This window comes from Macaca thibetana, chromosome 4 (assembly GCF_024542745.1).
Source record: "Macaca thibetana thibetana isolate TM-01 chromosome 4, ASM2454274v1, whole genome shotgun sequence".
In the NCBI taxonomy this organism is placed as follows: Eukaryota; Metazoa; Chordata; class Mammalia; order Primates; family Cercopithecidae; genus Macaca; species Macaca thibetana.
In genome coordinates, this window is record NC_065581.1 from 32145069 (window position 1) to 32165102 (window position 20034).

General features: G+C 52.2%; 4 protein-coding genes across 6 annotated transcripts in view; 2 read left to right on the plus strand and 2 right to left on the minus strand.

Moving 5' to 3' along the window:
- CSNK2B (casein kinase 2 beta) overlaps positions 1-8695 on the plus strand; it is a 90227-nt gene extending 81532 nt beyond the window's left edge. The window contains exons 2-8 of the mRNA XM_050788503.1: positions 4493-4586; positions 5170-5252; positions 6201-6303; positions 7177-7292; positions 7735-7810; positions 7957-8146; positions 8474-8695. Of these exons, the coding sequence (XP_050644460.1) occupies positions 5181-5252; positions 6201-6303; positions 7177-7292; positions 7735-7810; positions 7957-8146; positions 8474-8564 (648 nt within the window). The 5' untranslated portion in view covers positions 4493-4586; positions 5170-5180 and the 3' untranslated portion in view covers positions 8565-8695. The remainder of the gene's footprint in view (positions 1-4492; positions 4587-5169; positions 5253-6200; positions 6304-7176; positions 7293-7734; positions 7811-7956; positions 8147-8473) is intronic.
- On the minus strand, positions 179-4660 carry GPANK1 (G-patch domain and ankyrin repeats 1). 3 transcript variants are annotated; one of them, XM_050788468.1, is made up of 4 exons: positions 4239-4660; positions 3213-3354; positions 2197-2921; positions 179-797 (listed from the first exon to the last, which is right to left on the minus strand). In XM_050788468.1, exons 3-4 carry the CDS (start codon positions 2820-2822, stop codon positions 353-355), a joined length of 1071 nt encoding a protein of 356 aa, XP_050644425.1. In that variant the 5' UTR covers positions 2823-2921; positions 3213-3354; positions 4239-4660; the 3' UTR covers positions 179-352. The 3 variants fall into 3 exon arrangements, with proteins under 3 accessions (XP_050644425.1, XP_050644423.1, XP_050644424.1); XM_050788466.1 differs by having other exon boundaries at positions 3950-4250; XM_050788467.1 differs by having other exon boundaries at positions 2197-2924; positions 3950-4250.
- A 92-nt stretch (positions 8696-8787) lies between the features above and the next one.
- On the plus strand, positions 8788-12134 carry LY6G5B (lymphocyte antigen 6 family member G5B). Its single transcript, XM_050788566.1, is given in 4 exon segments — positions 8788-9630; positions 9777-9905; positions 10489-10881; positions 10884-12134. Coding segments are annotated over 4 exon segments (603 nt in total). The 5' UTR covers positions 8788-9572; the 3' UTR covers positions 10907-12134.
- Positions 12135-14721: 2587 nt separating this feature from the next.
- LY6G5C (lymphocyte antigen 6 family member G5C) lies at positions 14722-19237 on the minus strand. Its single transcript, XM_050788570.1, has 3 exons — positions 18287-19237; positions 17140-17307; positions 14722-15157 (listed from the first exon to the last, which is right to left on the minus strand). Exons 1-3 carry the CDS (start codon positions 18405-18407, stop codon positions 14994-14996), a joined length of 453 nt encoding a protein of 150 aa, XP_050644527.1. The 5' UTR covers positions 18408-19237; the 3' UTR covers positions 14722-14993.
- Between the last annotated feature and the right edge of the window lie 797 nt (positions 19238-20034).

Consider the following 20034-nt stretch of genomic DNA (forward strand, 5'->3'; position numbering starts at 1 on the left):
TTGAAAGAATAGGTGGGGCACTCCCAGGAGGGGCTGGGACCTGAAAGTGAACCCAGATTGGCAGGGAGGTGACCTTATCATTGCCACCTGGAGAGGCTGCCCCTTCTGGCTCAGGTGGGACTTGCATGTGGCTCCCAGGCTTGTTTGGCTTCCTCAAAATAGCTTCCAGAAAAGTGAATAAACCACAAAAGGTTGATTTATTTATCACTCTCAGCCCGTCTCTTACAGAGTCCACTGACCAAAAACTGAGGATCTGCACCTGGGCAGATCCCAGGAAGGGGAAGTCAAAGGGCCCAGGTCAGAGGCCCAAGTTCAGACTTCAGCAGCAGACCGGGGTCAGATTTTACCAAAGTCAGAACTCAAGGTTCATGTAAGTCCTTAGATCCCGCTCCCAAGCCCTGTCTTTCTCCTCCCTCCTTCTCTCCTTCTTCCGGCTCAGCGTGGCCACCTGAGGGGCTCTCTCCCTCCCAGCCACAGCTCGGGTATCCCAAGCTGGAAAATGTGTTACTCGGGGCTGGGGTGCTGATCTGTAGCCTAGTCCCTCCTGGTCCCTCTTGAGGACAGTGGGGATGGGGTTGGCACGGCCCTCACCCCGGGGTCCCAGTCCCATTCCTGGCTCCCAGCCCCCCCTCAGTAGGAGTTTGAAGCCCGGGCTGGAGATGGGCACCCCAAGTGGAAGGCTGGAAGGCTGAGGACCCTGGGACAGTGACAGCAGGTGAGCAGTGGATGTGCGGTGGTTGGAATCTTGGAAGTGGGTGTCACAGGTCTCGCAGTACTGGAGGGAGGGAGTAGGAGACCTGCAGAAAAAGAAGAAAAAGCATTAACGGCAGGGGAAGGAAAAGGGGAAGAGTTGAGGCCTGAGAGAGGGCTGGCAGGGTAGGAGAGGATCCTTTCAGCTTTTCTGCTAAGGAACAAATTGCCGGCTAGGCATAGTGGCTCACACCTGTAATCCCAACACTTTGGGAGGCAGAGGTGGGCAGATCGCTTTGAGCTCAAGAGTTTGAGACCAGCCTGAGCAAAATGGCAAAGCCCACTTTTTTTTTTTTTGAGATGGAGTCTCGCTCTGTCGCCCAGGCTGGCGTGCCGTGGCCGGATCTCAGCTCAGTGCAAGCTCCGCCTCCCGGGTTCACGCCATTCTCCTGCCTCAGCCTCCCGAGTAGCTGGGACTACAGGCGCCCGCCACCTCGCCCGGCTAGTTTTTTGTATTTTTTTTAGGAGAGACAGGGTTTCACTGTGTTAGCCAGGATGGTCTCGATCTCCTGACCTCGTGATCCGCCCGTCTCGGCCTCCCAAAGTGCTGGGATTACAGGCTTGAGCCACCGTGCCCAGCCTACTTTTTTTTTTTTTTGAGATGGAGTCTTGAATCTGCTGCCCAGGCTGGAGTGCAGTGACATGATCTTGGCTCACTCCAACCTCCACCTTAGCAATTATCCTGCCTCAGCCTCCCAAGTAGCCGGGATTACAGGCACATGCCACCATGCCAGCAAAACCTGCTTTCTACAAAAAATATGCTTGAGCCCGGGAAGTGGAAGTTGCAGTGAGCTGAAATCACGCCACTGCGCACCAGCCTGGTGACAGAGTAAAACCTTGTCTGGGGGAAAAAAAAAGGGACAAATTGACTTCCTTCCTACTTAATAATGAGGGAATCCAGGCTGGTCCAAAGGTGGTGGTGTTATCTGAAATGACTGTTCACTCAGTTACAGATCAAACTCCTTACTCTACTTTTCCCCTCCTTCTCACTACTGGTCTTAAAAACAAATTTATTTAAACCATTGTGGGACCCAGAGCAGAAGAGTTGAAAAGAAAAAATTGTAACCAGGCCTAGCAAACTCTTGGGCAAGGGGAGGGATACTAGTGATAATGACTACAGCTAACATTCATATATTGCATACTATGCAGCATGCACTATTCTAGCATTTTACATATATTAACCCATTGAATCCTAACAATCCTTACTACCCCATTTCTAAGATGAGAAAACTGGAACATGTAGACATTAGGTTGTTTGCCCAAGTGAGTGAAATCAGGCTTTAAATCCAGGTAGCTCATATTCATAACCACTTGACTATACTACCTTGTCAACCTACACATGAGGATAAGGAAAGAACTCAGCACTGTGCTGGGGCCTCTGGTGTGGAGTGGCTGGGAGAGGCAGAACACAATGAGACAGGGGTCTGAGCTAAAGTTTCCCCTCACCGGTTCTCTGGGCTCCTTGTCTCTCCATGGCTTTCCCTGACCATGCGGGCCACCTCAGGAAAGCCAGCTTCTTCAGCGAGCTGAGCCGCATCCCTGCCACCCAGCTCACAGACCCCCACCCAGGCAGCCCCACGGCCCAGGAGATAGCTCACAGCTGCCCCCTGGCCCGCTCGAGCAGCGCACATCAGTGGGGTCCACCAGAAGGCATCCCGAGCATTGATATTCCCCCCAGCTCCTCCTGCCTCATGGGGCTCCAGCAGTCTCCTAAGTTCTGCCAGGTCCCCCTCCTGGGCTGCCCTCAGTATCCGGTGAGTCATCTTATCCTCAGCCTCAAGGGATCTCCCTTGTCCATATCTTCCTGATACTCCTTCTGCCACTGCTTCTGCTGCAGCTGCCCCCATGATTCTTCTTTTCTTTCTCTTTCTTTCTCTGGCAGGTTCAGTCTGAGATCTTTGGGAGTCAGGAACGCAGCTCTCATCCCCAATAAGGGCCTCATAGAAAGCTCGGGCTGCAGCTCCATCCAGGGTGGACTCTGGCTCCTCGGGCTGTGGCTGCTGCTGCCCATCCTTCCAGAGGTCGCTGGGGTCAGTGGCTGGGGTGAAGGTGATGAGGAAGGGCTGGGACATGGCTTTTGGGAGAACTGAGAAAATGATACCAGGCAAGGGAAGGATGCGACAAGCAAGCCAAGCTCCTGGTGACTCTGTAGCAACCAGAGCCTCAGGGACCTGCTGGGATGAGAAAAAGTAGTCAAAAACACTTTCCTGCCGCTAAAGTGACCCCACAACTTAAGACTCTGCAGGGTCTAAGGGAGAGAGTATATGCGTAAAAACACGAAACCCTACAATACCGACTTTGCTCCTTAGTAAAGATTAATCAAACTCCATGAGACAGTCGTCCAGAGGTCCTGCGTCCGGCCCCCACCCCCATCCTTACCAACAATAAATACCAGCCTCTTTCTGAAATCACTTTCTCACCCCGTAAAACAGACATACCAGTAGGAAAAAAAAAAATCAAACCTGGCCCTTTAAGTCTTCCGTGATCCCATTTCGGAGTTTCCTCTTCCCAAACAAAAATAGACGGGTCACTCCCTAGAAGATCTCGGGGAGAGGCTCCTATACGTGTTGCCGTGTAGCTTCCGTACCGCAAAATGGCGCTATTCTGATCAGCAGAGTTGACACAATCAAATAGCCACACGGCACGGAGACGCATGCGTGGCGACAACAACAACAAAAACCACCACCCACATTACTTGATGGCTCAGGCGTGCGCAAAGCTCCCGGTTCAGTTTCCCGCGCTGGAACTTTTCCAATAGTAAACGAGCAAAGCTCCGCGCGCCCAGGTGGCGCGAGCGCTAGGATCTGTCGGTTGGGGTCCTACTTTTACATAACGCCCCCACAATGCCCTTCGCCTTCCTCTACGTGGCCCCCGCTCCAAGCCCATTTTCTGGAGCTAGGAATCCACTCTCTGGGTTAGGAAAGGCCCTCAGGAGGCGGAGGGAAACCTGTGGAATGCCGAGAAGCCGTGTAATGAAATAACGTCACGCCTGCCCCTCACCATTACTCTGACCAGGGTTCGAAGGTCACACTTAGAGACTAAGGGGAAATGGAGAAGTGCAAGGGGACGAGCAGAATGGCTGGCACCACCTCAGGTTAGCGCACTGGGCCGTTCTGGTTCTCACACAGCCCAGCCCAGCCCAGCCCAGCCCAGCCCAGCCCTCCCAACCCAAGTCCCTACGCACGGAGCCAAGCCGCACCTCTCGCCTCATGAGGCCGGAGCCCGGAGTAAAACAGAAGGCCCGTCAAGGGTCTCTGGCGGGACTGACTCGCACTAGGGGCCCAACAGGCAATAAGGACCCAGCGCATTGGCCAAGGATAGGCCAGTCCCCAGGGAAGCAGCACCGCGCCGGGACTAGAGGGCAACTGTGAGGAGAGCTGCGAGGAGGGGTCCAGCCTGGCTCCCTCCTTTCCCCGCCCTAAGTCAGCTTCTTCGCCCAGTGAGCACACAACTGTATTGCCCAGGCTCCCAGGCCCCGAACGCCATACCTGGTTTCCGCTTCCGGTGGCTTCTCGTTGCGCCCCGCCCGCAAGCGTCCTCCTCCGGGGCTTCGTGACAGCCAGGTCGTGCGCGGGTCATCCTGGGATTGGTAGTTCGCTTTCCCTCACTTAGCCGGTTTCTCTCTCTACCGGGGACTCCGCGTCCCGGCATCCACCGCGGCACCTGACCCTTGGCGCTTGCGTGTTGCCCTCTTCCCCACCCTCCCCAATTTCCACTCCCCCCACCCCACTTCGCCTGCCGCGGTCGGGTCCGCGGCCTGCGCTGTAGCGGTCGCCGCCGTTCCTTCGAAGTAGCAACTTCCCTACCCCACCCCAGTCCTGGTCCCCGTCCAGCTGGTGAGTCTGAGGTCTTCGCTGCTCCTAGTCGCTTGTCGCTGGGAGCCGCACATGGGTCTCCGCACTTTGATATGGGGGCGGGGGGAGGAAGCAACCAGGTCCGGCAAGGAGGGAGAGGTGGCTTGAGGAGCGGAGGGGGGATGTGTGGAATCCGGTGAAAGGGACCTGACAGTCGCCCCCAACCCTTGAGAAAAGGAGGGGCCCGATTCTTGCTTGAGAGTGATAAACTTTGAAATCCTTGGGAAAGGCGCCGGGGTCGTGCAGAGACTTGCATTGGTACGGAGCCTGAGTCGAGGTCCCTGCCGGAGTTGACACAGAGAAGAGAGGGCCCTGGCTTTCGGGAGCTCCAGGGACGTGGGTCGGGCTGGTGGGTCAAAGTATCTGTTGGCTTCTTTCAAGTGGTGGGACCCCAAAGAATGTTTAACGTCAAAGAAAAGGGAACTGAGATGTAAATTGGAGGAGTTGGAGAGGAGTGCTTCAGAGTTTGGGATCCTTTAAGAAAGGGTGGTTCTAATGTGGGAGGAGGGAGGATACCCGAGGCAGGGAAGGAGAACTTGAGCTTTACTGACACTCTTTTTTTCAGCTGACGTGAAGATGAGCAGCTCAGAGGAGGTGTCCTGGATTTCCTGGTTCTGTGGGCTCCGTGGCAATGAATTCTTCTGTGAAGTGAGTTCTCTTCGACCTCCCTACTTGCTGGCTTCACATATCTTCCCACCAGATGTTCCTTCACGTATTCCACTTCTACACTGTTCTCTTACATACTACTTGAAAACTTCCCATCAACGAAGAGTCCCCTCAATAACCCCCGACGAACCTGTGCTAAAGTGGCAAAACTGGGGCCCAAGTTTTGACTCTGCCACCCTCCAGCAGGCAATTTGTGTCTTTTTCTTTATCTTTTTTTTGAGACTGGGTCTCACTGTGTCGCCCAGGCTGGAGTGTAGTGGTGCGATCTCGGCTCACTGCGACCTCTGCCTCCCAGGTTCAAGCGATTCTCCTGCTCCAGCCACCCAAGTAGCTGGGATTACAAGTACCCGCCACCACGCCCGGCTAATTTTTGGATTTTTAGTAGAGACAGGGTTTCACCATGTTGGCCAGGCTGGTCTCAAACTCCAGACCTCAGGTGATCTGCCCGCCTCAGCCTCCCAAAGTGCTGGGATTACAGGCATAAGCCATTGCGCCCAGCCTGTATCTTTTATTACTAAAGCTGTACTGCTAGTACCTGTCTCAGCTGGCTGTTAGGAAAATTGAAATGCTACGTATTGAAATGTTTTGTTCAGAAACCATGCCGTTCAGCTTCCATCCTCCTCAGCCAGCTGAGAGGACAAAACTGGTTTCTAGAGATGGAGTACAGGAGTAGGGACAGAGATCTTGAAAAGAATGTCTAAGAAAAAGATTGCTGTACCTGCTTATCCTTAGAAAAGAAAAGCCAAAGCTTTATGGGAGGGAGTATAGGTGAACTAGGGAGAGACGCAAGTACTTCTGCTGAGTTGGGAGTGAGAAACAAGCGGAACAGATGCAGTTGTGTTGATGATAAGGCATCAGTTAGAGCATTTTGCCCAGGTCAAAGATGGGGATTTTGATATGGGTTCCCTCTTGGCTTCCATGTCCCGACAGGTGGATGAAGACTACATCCAGGACAAATTTAATCTTACTGGACTCAATGAGCAGGTTCCTCACTATCGACAAGCTCTAGACATGATCTTGGACCTGGAGCCTGGTGAGGCACCCTCAGGGTTGTTTTGTGTGTGTGCATGCACTTTTTTTCTCTTCAAATCTATATTCACTTACTTGAATTTTGAAATTTCCTTTGGTTCTCTGATTTCTTTAACCCCAAATTCATGCTTTTTTTTTTTTTTTTTTTTTTTTTTTTTTTTGAGACGGAGTCTCGCTGTGTCTCCCAGGCTGGAGTGCAGTGGCGTGATCTCGGCTCACTGCAAGCTCCGCCTCCCGGGTTCACGCCATTCTCCCGCCTCAGCCTCCCAAGTAGCTGAGACTACAGGCGCCCGCCACCACGCCCGGCTAGTTTTTTGTATTTTTAGTAGAGACGGGGTTTCACCATGTTAGCCAGGATAGTCTCGATCTCCTGACCTCGTGATCCACCCGCCTCGGCCTCCCAAAGTGCTGGGATTACAGGCTTGAGCCACCGCGCCCGGCCGATGCTTTATTTTGATGCTCCACCTGACTGTGTCTAGTTTTGTGACGTATATCACTTGTTCCCATGTTTTCTAAATCCACAATTCAGATGTTTTCCAAAATATGTTTCCTCATGGGTCTGGTTTGCTATTTCTCCTGCTTTGCACCTTCCAGTCTAGAGTTTCATCTTCTGCATTGACATTGTTGCAGTTATGTATTGGGGAGGGAGCTGGGAGGGAGAGTGGGGAGCGGAGGCTAAAGAGGTGTGAAGAGAAGACAGAGCTGTCTTGGGTTGGCGCAAGGGTCAGAAGCCCAGGTTTCTGGGTCACATGTTGGATGGGGTAAGGCCCAAAAGTAGGTGCCAGGCGAACTGAATAGCCCGCACCCCCTGGATATGGGCAGGGCACCTAGGAAAGCTGAAAAACAAGTGGTTGCATTTGGCCGGGCTGTGTTTCAGATGAAGAACTGGAAGACAACCCCAACCAGAGTGACCTGATTGAGCAGGCTGCCGAGATGCTTTATGGATTGATCCACGCCCGCTACATCCTTACCAACCGTGGCATTGCCCAGATGGTGAGGCCTCTCTGCTCCTAATTGCCTCCTTCTGAGCAGTAAGGGACACAGGTTCCTGCAGCAAGAAGTCATGTTTAAGCCTTGTTTAAGGAAACTGGCTGAGAAGAGGAGAAGAACCCCAGGCTTGGGCCTGGGAATTGAATTCTGATTGGGGGTCATCCTGAAGGGATAATTTTCAGGGAGGGAGACAGTCCTTGAACAGAGAGTTGTGATAGACTGCCTCTTCCTCAGGGAACAAACAACAAATGGCTCTGATGGTTTGTAGCCTGCCTAACTGAAAGAAAGGCAACATAGGAGTTTGAGAGCCCATCTGGGCCAGAGAAGGGGCCTCTGGACAGAGGTGGGAGGAGTGGGGGACAGAGTGATATGGGTTGAGCTGAGAAGGGAGTTGCCTCTTCTCTTCACACCTACCTGCCAACCCCTTCCATTTTGTTCACCTCAGTTGGAAAAGTACCAGCAGGGAGACTTTGGTTACTGTCCTCGTGTGTACTGTGAGAACCAGCCAATGCTTCCCATCGGTGAGTGTTGAAGAAGGGAAAGGAAGGCACCTTGTGGCAGTCTTACGGGAAGGAGTTAGGGCTCAGCATGTTGGGGCCTGAGTCCTGAGGGGAGGTTAAGTAGGAACAGGGAGATACCTGGCCTGCTGAGTCTGGCTGTCTCCCAGGCCTTTCAGACATCCCAGGTGAAGCCATGGTGAAGCTCTACTGCCCCAAGTGCATGGATGTGTACACACCCAAGTCATCGAGACACCATCACACGGATGGCGCCTACTTTGGCACTGGTTTCCCTCACATGCTCTTCATGGTGCATCCCGAGTACCGGCCCAAGAGACCCGCCAACCAGTTTGTGCCCAGGTAGGGAGCAGGGAGAGTCATTAAGGGTCAAAGGAAAGGCCTAAGATCCCCCAGAGAGAGGGGAGGATGAGGCATGGCCCTTTCTTGAGGCCTGCTTCTCCCAGAATCGGCATCTCCCTGCGGAGTGACTGTGGGAAAGTTATTTGATTGTCTGTGCTTCAGTTACCTTATCATAGAATGTTCTTGAGCTGAGAAGTTGGGAACCACTAGGCTTAAGCTCTGAGCAGGTCCACGGAGGAGTTCAGGTGGGGAGGTGGGAATGCAGGTGACTGGCAGGGTCTGGATGGGGCTCATGCTACTGCCTCTCTGACCTCTGCCCTGGTCCAGGCTCTACGGTTTCAAGATTCATCCGATGGCCTACCAGCTGCAGCTCCAAGCCGCCAGCAACTTCAAGAGCCCAGTCAAGACGATTCGCTGATTCCCTACCCCACCTGTCCTGCACTTCCTTTCCTTTTTGCCACCCTTTCAGGAACCCTGTATGGTTTTTAGTTTAAATTAAAGGAGTCATTATTGTGGTGGGAATATGAAATAAAGTGGAAGAAAAGGCCATGAGCTAGTCTGCTGGTGCTTGCGGTTGGGGAAGGGAAGGTGATGGTGTGTTGGACTCCAGGGGCCCTCATGGCCCAGCCCACCCTCCCCAGATGGAAAACCAGGACAGATTTGTGCTCAGTGAATTGGGTGATGTTTTTAGTACAGAGCAGAACAGAATTCCTAGGACTGTGTGTGATGAAGTGCAAGGTCAAAAGGAAAAGACAGAAAAAGCATGTTTTAAAGATGAGAAGTATTTGGATACCTATAACTGTCTGTCTATACTGTAAGGTGTTTAATCAGCAACTCCATCTTTCAGTTTTAAAGGAAAAGTAGCCCTAAAGTCAGTATAACTAAGGGTGGAATGAGGTGGGACAAGGTCCAGAATTACTGCTCAGTGATGTGTGTGTGTGCTGCCTGCTGTTGGAGCTGGGACTGCCCATCTCAGAAGGATGGCGATGCTTGATTTCCAGGCCAGGTTGTCCCAGCACAGTGGGGACTGGCCCTGTTATATGAGGAAGACAGCACATGGTGGCAGAGATAAGACACTAAGCCATGGACTTTCCAAGGGAGGGAGTAGGTCTTTGGAGGGTATGCAGGACAAAGGTAGACACTGGATAAAGAACCAGATAGTGCCCAGATATTACCCCGTCTGGGCCATTGCTCCCACACTCAGGAACCAGACGTTGTGGGTGAGGACATGCTGTCCCTCCTGCCAAGTTGTTAACTTCCTTCCCAACCAGGATCCTGCCCCAAGCAGGAATATAGCTCTGCATTTACAGCAGCTCCTCAGACCTTGTCAAAACCACCCTGCAACTCAGGATTAAGGAGCGTGGTCACAGGAAGGTGGGGTTTCAGGGCATCCCTCAGGAACTGCCCGTCTCCCCAGAATTCCATAATGAAGGCCCATATACTTGTAGGTGTGCTGGTCATGGTGGGCTTCACAGTGGGAAAGGGTAAGTGGGGCCCAGGGGCAGGGAGGGAGGAAGGGGTAATTGAGTTCAGGAAGGGGGTGGAACGTGGCCATGGATACTCGGGCTTCCTACTGGCCCAGGGTATCTGAGAGTGACCCAGTGCCCCATCCCTCCTTCTGCCTTCCCAGTTCCTGTTCCCGACATCCGGACCTGCCACTTCTGCCTCTTAGAAGACCCTTCTGTAGGATGCATTTCAGGCTCAGAGAAGTGTACCATCAGCAGCTCATCCCCATGCATGGTGATCACCATCTATTATGGTAAATAAGGTCCCAGGAAGGGGCTGCTGGTGGGGCAGCCAATGGCTTGATCTTCTTTCCTCTCACAGATCAGGGCTGCTCCGGGCATGGGGTACAAGAAAGGAGGGGCTGAGTGCAATGGCTCATGCCTGTAACCCTAGCACTTCGGGAGGCTGAGGCAGGTGGATCACTTAAGCTCTAGAGTTCAAGACCAGTCTAGGCAACATAGTGAGACCCTGTCTCTACAAAAAAATAACCAGGCATGGTGGTGTGCACCTATAGTGCCAGCTACTCGGCAGGCTGAGGTGGGAGATCTCTTGAACTCAGGAGGCGGAGGTTGCAATGAGCCAAGATTGTGCCACCACACTCCAGCCTGAGTGACAGAGCCAGACCCTGTCTCAAAAAAAAAAAAAAAAAAAAAAAGTCTTGGAAGGAGGGGTTTAAGGTTCTAGGGGGCCAGCAGAGCTCACTTTTCTAGCCTCTTGAAGGAGTCTGGGTTAGAAGTCAGTCAGGTCTGGGTGAGGGATGGGAAAAGTCCATAGCAGGGGTTCATGGACTATGGGAAGCTATTGGAAGGGGTTATCAGCTTTCCCCTCTCCCTCAGATGTCAAGGTTCGCTTCGTCATTCGAGGCTGTGGACAATACTATTCCTACCGCTGCCAAGAAAAACGCAACACCTACTTCGTAGAGTACTGGTATCAGGCCCAGTGCTGCCAGTACGATTATTGCAACTCCTGGTCAAGCCCCCAACTCCAGAGCTTCCTGCCGGAGCCCCATGACAGGCCCCTGGCCCTGCCTCTGTCTGACTCCCAGATTCAGTGGTTCTACCAGGCCCTGAACCTCTCACTACCCATCCCCAATTTCCATGCTGGGAAGGAGCCTGATGGCCTGGACCCCGTGGTCACATTGCCCCTGAACCTGGGCTTGTCTTTTGCTGAGCTGCGCCGCATGTACTTGTTCCTCAATAGTTCAGGACTTTTGCTTCTTCCCCAGCCTGGACTCTGACACCTCACCCTTCCTGAATTCCACTCTGTGCAAGTATCTTTCTGTAACACCCTCAGCATCCTGCGCTGCCCTCTCTGAAAACACCCATATTCTTTGGTCACTGTGATTTCTTAGGCCTCCCTCTGTTGTACCACTAGCATCTATATGACTTTGGTGTAATTTTCTCTCTCGAACTTTGGTGCCGTTTTTTTGTTTGTTTGAGACGGGGTCTCGCTCTGTCACCCAGGCTGGAGTGCAGTGGCATGATCTCTGCTCACTGCAACCTCCACCTCCTGGGTTCCAGCGATTCTCTTGCCTCAACCTCCTGAGTAGCTGGGACTACAGGTGTGCACCACCACGCCCAGCTAATTTTATGTATTTTTAGTGGAGACAGGGTTTGACCATGTTGGTCAGGCTGGTCTCAAACTTCTGACCTCGTAATCTGTCCGCCTTGGCCTCCCAAAGTGCTGGAATTACAGGTGTGAGCCACCGTGCCTGGCCGAGCTCTGGTGCTGTTCTTCCCCCCAGAAAAGAATCTCTAGTGTGGATTCTGCCCAGACAGGCTGACCTGGGAAAGGCACAGTGGTTCCTCCATTCCTTCCCCGTCTGAGTGTTCTAGTATCCCCCATCCCCCTCAATCCAGTCACCTGCCTATTTAGATCCAGCTCTGTTTCCCATCTCTAAGACTGAACTAGCAGCAAGAAAGATGAGGAGGCCGGGCACGGTGGCTAACGCCTGTAATCCCAGCACTTTGGGAGGCTGAGGTGGGCGGATCACTTGAGGTCAGGATTTTGAGACCAGCCTGGCCAACATGGTAAAACCCGCTGTCTGTTAAAAATACAAAAATTAGCCAGGTGTGGTGGCACACGCCTGTAATCCCAGCTACTCAGGAGGCTGAGGCAGGAGAATCACTTGAACCCGCTAGGCAGAGGTTGCAGTGAGCCAAGATTACGCCACTGCACTCCAGCCTGAGTGACACAGCAAGACTCTGTCTCCAAAAAAAAAGGATGAGGAATAGAATTCTGTGCAGACGTCCTGACTTGGCAATCTTGTGTCCCTGCCTCACTGTCTCCACCAACCCCGCCTGTCCTGGTCTTGTTCTGCCTTCTGTCCTCTCTCGTCAGTCTCTGGCCTCCTCGGCCCCATTTCACCTCACTGAGTCCTGACACCCACCTCCCTAGGGGCCTGTGGGAGGAGAGGGAAGGGTTTGTTCTGCTCAGCTCCATGTCCGCTGTTTCCCTCCACAATAAACTGGGACCGGGCTAAGACGGTGTCGCATTGTTCGTGGGGTCAGGCTAAGGTGTGGGCAGGTCAACACAGATTAAAGAGGGCGCGGTGGCTCATGCCTACAATACCAGCACTTCGGGAGGCTGGGGCAGGCGGATCACCTGAGGTTGGGAGTTTTGAGACCAGCCTGACCAGCATGGAGAAACCCCATCGCTACTAAAAATACAAAATAAGGCGTGATGGCGCATGCCTGTAATCCCAGCTACTTGGGAGGCTGAGGCAGGAGAATTGCTGGAACCTGGGAGGTGGAGGTTGCAGTGAGCTGAAATCGCACCATTGCACTCCAGACTGGGCAACAAGAGTGAAACTCTTGTCTTAAAAAAAAGGCCCGGCACGGTGGCTTGCCTGTAATCCCAGCACTTAGGGAGGCCGATGCGGATGGATCATGAGGTCAGGAGGTCGACACCAGCCTGACCAACGTGGTGAAAGCCCGTCTCTACTAAAAACAACAACAAAAAAACATTAGCTGGGCATAGTGGCGGGTGTCTAATTCCAGCTACTCAGGAGGCTGAGGCAGGAGAATCGCTTGAACCCAGGAGGCAGAGGCTGCAGTGAGCTGAGATCATGCCACTGTACTCCAGCCTGGGCGACAGACCAAGACTCTGTCTCAAAAGAAAAAAAAAAAGAAACTTTCTCTTTAAACCAGAAAGACTCAGGAACTTAGAGCCACATCCCAGAGTCACCTGCTGCTGGGGCCCTGGACTCTTGCCATTCCTTAGTTCTTTTCAAGGATTCTGGCATCCATAATGCCCTCTCGGGGGCCCAAGTTGAGGGGCAAAGTGTGAGAGCACTGATGTTGGGCTGCAGTGGTTGGATCTTCATGTTAATATTTTAATTTTGAAATAGTGCAAATGTATAGATAGCAATGATGGATACAACTCAGCTTTTTCCATACACTGGATAAACATGCTGGACATAACGCAGCTCTGAGTCAGGCTCAGTATTGAGCAGCAGGACTCCCAGATGAGTACAGCCAGGTGTCTGCCCTCCCAAGTCTTGCAGCCCAGTGCTTGGGTTATGAAACCTTTTGCTGAAAAGCAGTGCAGCTTTGTGGCTGGCAGGCCCAGTCCCAGCTCCTCTACCACTTGGGTACGTCAGTCTCTTCAGCCTCACCTTGGTCACCTGTCAGGTAGGGATAGTGCCTCAGATGATTGAGAAGGCGCATGTAAATGTGCATACATAAGTGGAAGTTAGGGCCTTTTCCCCCTCAAAAAAAATATATTTGCCCTAGAGTCAAATGCATACACAATGTTCAGCTTTTTTTCCTAAGGTTCTTGCTATGTTGCCCAAGCTGGCCTTGAACTCCTGGGCTCCAGAGATTCTTCTGCCTCAGCCTCCAGGTAGCTGGGACTACAGATGCACACCACCGTGCTCACCTGGCTGATTTACTTATTTTCAAACCTTTTTGTTAAAACATTCAGAAGCTTGCACATATCACAAGATAGATTTTTGTAAACTACACATCTGTGTAACCAGCCACAAAATCAGCGTGAAGACATTTACCTGCAGCCAAGCCTGCCTCTGTTCCCCTCCCAGGAGCTCTTCCCAGCTCTCTGGGGGAGCTGCTGTCCTGACTGGTAGTAGTTTAGATGAGTTCTGTCTGTGCTTGATGGAAATGGTATCATAAAGCATCTACTTTTACCTACAGTGTTTTGCACACGTGTTAACAAATCTCTGTGGCCTGTACTCTGACGGAAGACACCAATGATAATTAGGTCATGAAGCAGTTGGAGTACAAAGAGAGGTACAAACCCTTAATGTGCCCCCCAACCCCCACCTTGCTAGGTCCACCCTTGTCCGTGACCTCTGACGTCAGTATAAGACACAGAAAGGCCCAGGTTTATAGCAGGTCAACTTGGAAGACACCCTCAGAGGCTGAAGAACTTGCCCCGGAATTGAAGAGACCAAGACTCCAATAGGTCTAACGTCTCTTTGAGAGTGGCCTTCTCGGCTCAAGGGGGTGACTCACGCCTGTAATCCCAGCCCTTTGGGAGGCCAAGGCAGGCAGATCACTTGAAGTCAGGAGTTGGAGACCAGCCTTGCCAACATGGTGAAAACCCGTCTCTACTAATAAAATACAAAAATTAGCTGGACGTGGTGGCATGTGCTTGTAATCCCAGCTACTCGGGAGGCAGAGGCAGAAGAATCGCTTGAACCTGGGAGGCAGAGGTTGCAATGAGCCAAGATCACACCACTGCACTCCAGCCTGGGCGACAGTGAGACTCTGTCTCAAAAAAAAGAGTGGCCTTCTCGCCCACCTCCTCCTACCTTAGCCTGGTCCTTTTGCAGCCCCCCTCCCACCAACATAGCCCTCTAAACCCCTCCAGCCCCTACACAGCTCCGGTCTGACAGCACTGCCGAGGATGCCCACTAACTTTCTGGCGTTCACCATAGGAGGGCTTTCATTTCCTTTTCCCCTTTTTGTGTCTAGAACGAATCACATACCAAGGCAGGACAGGAGCAGACCTCAGCAGAGCTGGGGGCCCCTTACCTGCCCCATGGTAGGGCAGTCAGGCAGGTGCACCTCCCTCAGCCTTTACCTCCACCAGAAGAAAGAGACATACTAAACAGTTTGCACACAAATTTATTTGGGAGAAACATCCAGGGACTAAGGACAAGAGAGGAAACCTGGTGGGCGGTGGGGCTGGGGGTGCAGAGTGGGAGTAAGGGTGCTGAAGGGTGCCAACCAAGAGGAAGAGCCAAGGCTGGGGTCCACTGACTGGAGGGAGCCAAGGAGGGCTGGTATGAGGGACTAGAAGTCCTGGCCAAGCCCAGAAAGAAGTCAGGAAGGTGGCTGGAAACTGGTAGAATTTTACACCAAAGGTTGTTGCAGTCACACTAAGAAATATAGTGCCCTCTGTGTTGAGGGTCATTGCAGAAATCCAGGAAGCAGCATTGAGAGAATATCCAGAAGCCAGACACCGGAGAAGTTTGGGTATGTGAACAATCACTCATCTGCTCCGTACTTCGGCAGTCACTCACCATGACGTCAGAATTGCTGCCTGGGGAGGGACCACAGGCACCAGTGATACGGAAGTCCCCAGGAGGAGCCCCAAATCCTCTCATCCCCTCACTCATAAGTCAAAAAAAGAAAAAGAAAAAAGATTCCTGTGGTTAGGCATGGGAGGACATGCCCAGTGTTCACCAGCCATGGAACTCCACTGAAGTTCCCATGCAAGGCTGGAGGAAAAGAAATGGTTGGAGGGGGAGTTGGGAGTTACTGAGCCAAGTGGGGAGAACTAGCACCATAGGACCATGTGAGAAAAAGCTGGGAAATGTTTTGGAGATTGGGTGGCAGGAAGGAGGTGTTCTGTCATTTATTTTTCAGATCAAAAGTAAGAGAATAAGATGATGTCTGCTGCTGTTATATGTAACAGGGAAAAATCTTTGTGCCTGCATCCCAAGAAGTCATGTACAGGGATGTTTGCTGCTGCCCTGCTTGAGAGAAATGACCGAAATGCCCATTAATAGTGGGGTGGGGAAATCAGCTGTGATATGCCCATACTATGGAGTAGTACACCGCAGGTCAATAAAACAAAGAAGCTGTTCACAAACTGATATTGGAACATTCAATTCCCCTAACTGTTAAGTGCAGAATAATGTTTACAGTGGGATGCTACTATCTTGCTGGGGGGGAGAAAAAGAGGTGAAAAAATAGTAAACAGCATACTTGTGCAGGGTGGAATGTGCATAAAAGATTGCAGGAGGGATCATCCACAAAGTAAAAAAAAGTGGTTATGTGTGCAGGGGAGCCAGGTGGGTTAGGGTAGCAGCGGGAGACTTTGGTTTGACAGTACTTTATACTCTGATATTTGACGCATGTCTGTGCATCGGCTATGTTAAAAGGGTAATGAGAGGATTTGAATACAGGCTGCTGCATGCAGTGGTTGTTGACAGCACCATCTCTGGAGCCATCACAAATTCTGGCTCAGCATCTGTGAGACTCAGGCAAGGTTATGACCTTTCTGCACCTCAGTTTCCTCATCTGTAAAATGCGGATAGTAGTAATACCTGCCTCAGCGGATTGCAAGTGTTTAGAATAGTGCCTAGCACATATTATGGTTACGTTTTTGCTAACTTATGGAAGGTGGGGGGGTCGGTGGAAGAGCAGGCATCAGGAAGGAGTCAGTTTTCAGCGAGGGAGATGTCCAATGGCCAACGGGATATGAGGAGCATAGTTTGACATAATATTCAGATTCAGAAGGAAGTGGTATGTGGCTGCTGGTTGAAGCCAGCAAAGCAGATAAAATCCTCTGAGTATATGAAGTGGGAACACAGCTAAGGACCAAACCTTGGTGAACATGAACCACTAAGGGTCAGAGAGAAAACACTCCATGAAGGAGACTGAAGAAGCAGTGGAGGATGCAGGAGAAGAGCAACGCCAGCAGTAACGGCACACAGATGCGGAAGCACGCAGCTTGAGGACAGGCAAGGGCACGTGGAGATCTGGAGGGTCCCCATCAAAGCTGCACACCTTGAAAGGGTGGAAGCTATTCGGCTACAGATTGAGGAGAGAAAGTAGTGGAAGTGGAGACAGAGTGTGGCTCTGAAGAAAAGGAAAGAGAGGCTGGGCGCGGTGGCTCATGCCTGTAATTCCAGCACTTTGGGAAGCCGAGGTCAGTGGATCACCTGAGGTCAGGAGTTCAAGACCAGCCTGGCCAACATGGTGAATCCCTATCTCTACTAAAAATACAAAAAATTAGCTGTGCGTGGTGGCGTGCACCTTTAATCCCAGCTGCTTGGGAGACTGAGGCACAAGAATTGCTTGAACTGGGGAGGTGGACATTGTAGTGAGCCAAGATTGCGACACTGCACTCCAGCCTGGGTGACAGAGCAGCAAAAATAATAATAATAATAATAAAAAGACAGGATTACAGCAGTGTCTTATGGGATTATGGGAAGAAGACTTGGGGTGCAGCTTAGGAGGCTGAGAGAGTTTCAGTTTGGGAGAGTGCTGGGCCCACGACAGGAGAAGGTCACTTACCGTTCTTTATGTGGAGAGTGATGCAGCTGCTGCCAGCCGGGGTGAGGCAGGTGTCAGATCCCAGAAGGCACCCTAACTCCTTGGTCTCCAAGAGGCATCGGTAGCAGCGCAGGTATTTGGGGACTGGAAGTGGTTGAGGGCGTTCCCAATTGACAGGAACAAACTTACCTAGAACACAGAGAAGTGCTGACCCCACTCACACCCCATTCTCCCTCACACCCCACCACTGTCTGATTGCAGGCCACTCAACCCCACTGCTCCCTCCCTTCCTATCTCAGAAAACCATCAAAGCCCCAATTCTCTGCTTCCTTCCCCAACTGCATACACATACATCCCCCTTTTCCTCTGGTCCTAAGGCCAGGCCACACGTTAACAAGTCCCTGGACCCAGCAGAGCATTTGGTGTGAGGCAGAGGAAAGTGCTAAACGAACACTTTGAATCCTGTGTCTCTGTGGCTGGTGCTTTGCAGCCAAGTGGGGAGCCCAGCAGGCTGGACTCAGTCTTGTTCTATCCTGTGGATTCTAGTTCTGTCATCCAGCACACTCCCTAAACCTCCCTATTCCATGTTGCCCTCAGATCTGGAGAAGATTCCTTCAGTATCTCTATTCAGGTCACTGCTGTGAAGTGAGACAGCCCTGGGGTGGTCACTAGAAATCTTCAGAGGCCGGGTGTGGTGGCTCATGCCTGTAACCCCAGCACTTTGGGAGGCTGAGGTGGGCAGATACCTGAGGTCAGGAGTTCAAGACCAGCCTGGCCAACATGGCAAAACCCTGTCTCTACTAAAAATACAAAAATTAGCTGGGCATGGTGGCTCGTGCCTGTAATCTCAGTTACTCGGGAGGCTGAGGCATGAGAATCGCTTGAACCCGGGAGGCGGAGGTTGCAGTGAGCCGAGATCTCACCACTGTACTCCAGCCTGGGAGACAGAGCAAGACTCCATCTCAATAAATAAATAAATAAATAAATAAATCTTCAGATTGCGTATCAGTCCATGAGCAGGCATTCCCCACCAAACCCATCCATTCCATCTCTCCTCCTGCATGGGTTTACCTGAGCATCCTGGACAAATGTACCCAGACGCTTGGTGTCTGTGGGTTTCTCCATCCAGCAGGCCAGGAGACCCTTCTGAACCCTTGGAACCACTTACCAAACACCAAGCTCATCATGACCAGCACTATTAAGAGGACGGTGTACAGGGCTTGGAGGCTGCTGTGGAAGCACATGGGACCCGGATTCTGGCTCCCTGCAGGGCCTGCCATAAAACGCATGACTGCCTGCTGGCCTCCAGTTTGGGCTTATATTGGTGGAAGAGAGGTTGGCCAAGAGGAAGGAGAGAGGCAACACCAACTCAGGGTGGAAATCAGTGCCAGACCAGCCAGAGGGGCAGAATGTTCTCACCCACAGCCACTCTGGGGCATAACATCCTGCTTGAGGGCAGGGGTCCAGCAATAGGGGAATGAGAAAGGGAACTTTATTTCCTATTAATTGGACAGATGTTTGTTGAATCACTGCATCAGGTCTTGGGGATACAACCGTGCACAAAGTCTCCACCCTCACAGGGCACAGTCTAGTAGGGGAGACAAGTCAATCGTCAATGATGTGGGGAGGGCAGAGTGCTGCCAGGAGCACCTCGACAGTTAAACCACTGACCTGAGGGATTTCGGCAGAGGAGTAACCTGATCCGATTTCTGTTTGTAAAAGATTGCCATGGCTGCACATTGCATTTGGGTCAAGAGTGGAGGCCGCCGGGAAGTAGCACGCTATTCCCAAGTCCGGTCACAAGATGGCGGACTGGTCCAGCAGAAGATGGGCAGGGACGAGGAGGCGGGGCTACTGAACCTGAGATACATTTAGAAGACTGGACAGATTTGCTGTTGGACTGAACGAGGGATGAGGGAACTGGGGTAGGCTTGCACAAAGAAGTGGTACCATTTTCCAAGATAGGAAACGTGGTCCGTCTCAAAAAAAAAAGAAAAAAAGCAAACAAAAAAACACACCAGAAAATAGGGGGTGCCCAGTCCCACTTCTCATACCCTGGGGACACCTGCCAGACATCCCAAAACGAGGACACCTGGATCCCAAGCGATACGTACTCAGCTCAGTGTCCCCTTGGGGTTCCGGGAACCCAGCGCCTTCCCCCACCTCATCCTTTTTCCTGCCCCGCCTAAGTTCAGCTGCGGCTCAGTGGGCCTGATCTCCGGCGCCCACAGAATCTGGCGCTGCGCGTTCGCTCTCCGCGCCTGACAGCACCTCAGAGCTCCGGTAGGACGCGGGGGTGGCCCCCTGCTCAAGTTCTGTTCCCAGGGGAAGAAACCTGGTAAGTGCGAACCGCAGGTCGGGACCCAAACGTCTGGCCCCAGCGGCCATCCAGAGCCTGAGGCGGCTCCCCAGAAAGGCGGCGCCGTAGCGCCACCCCACCTCCCAGGCGAATTCTGGAGACCGCGGCACGAGGCGTCTCACCCGTTTACTCCGCTGGGGACCCGCTGGGCTTCCCAACCTCGCCTATTCGGTCCCCACCCCGCCAGCTCAGTCTTGACTCAGAAACTCCGTGTTTTTACTTTTAGGATCGTTTGGCTGTGGGTTAGGGGCGGAGAGCGTCCTCAGCGTCCGGGAACGACACCACCTGCTCCAATTTCCCGTCTGGAGGTTCTGGTCGGTCGAGGCTCCGAACTCGGGTTCCCTGCTACCTCCCAGACTATCCAAGAACTATCCAGTCTCAGGATGATAACAGGGAAGATGGGAAGAAACAGACGGGAGAGGCCCTCCCAAAAAGACTGAGGGAAGAAAGAAATATGAGAGGCAACAGGGACGCCACTGAGCACTCCCCAAGAGCCTTCGAATGAATAAATTTAAAAACTATATTACAGCCGGACTGCGGTGGCTCACGCCTATAAT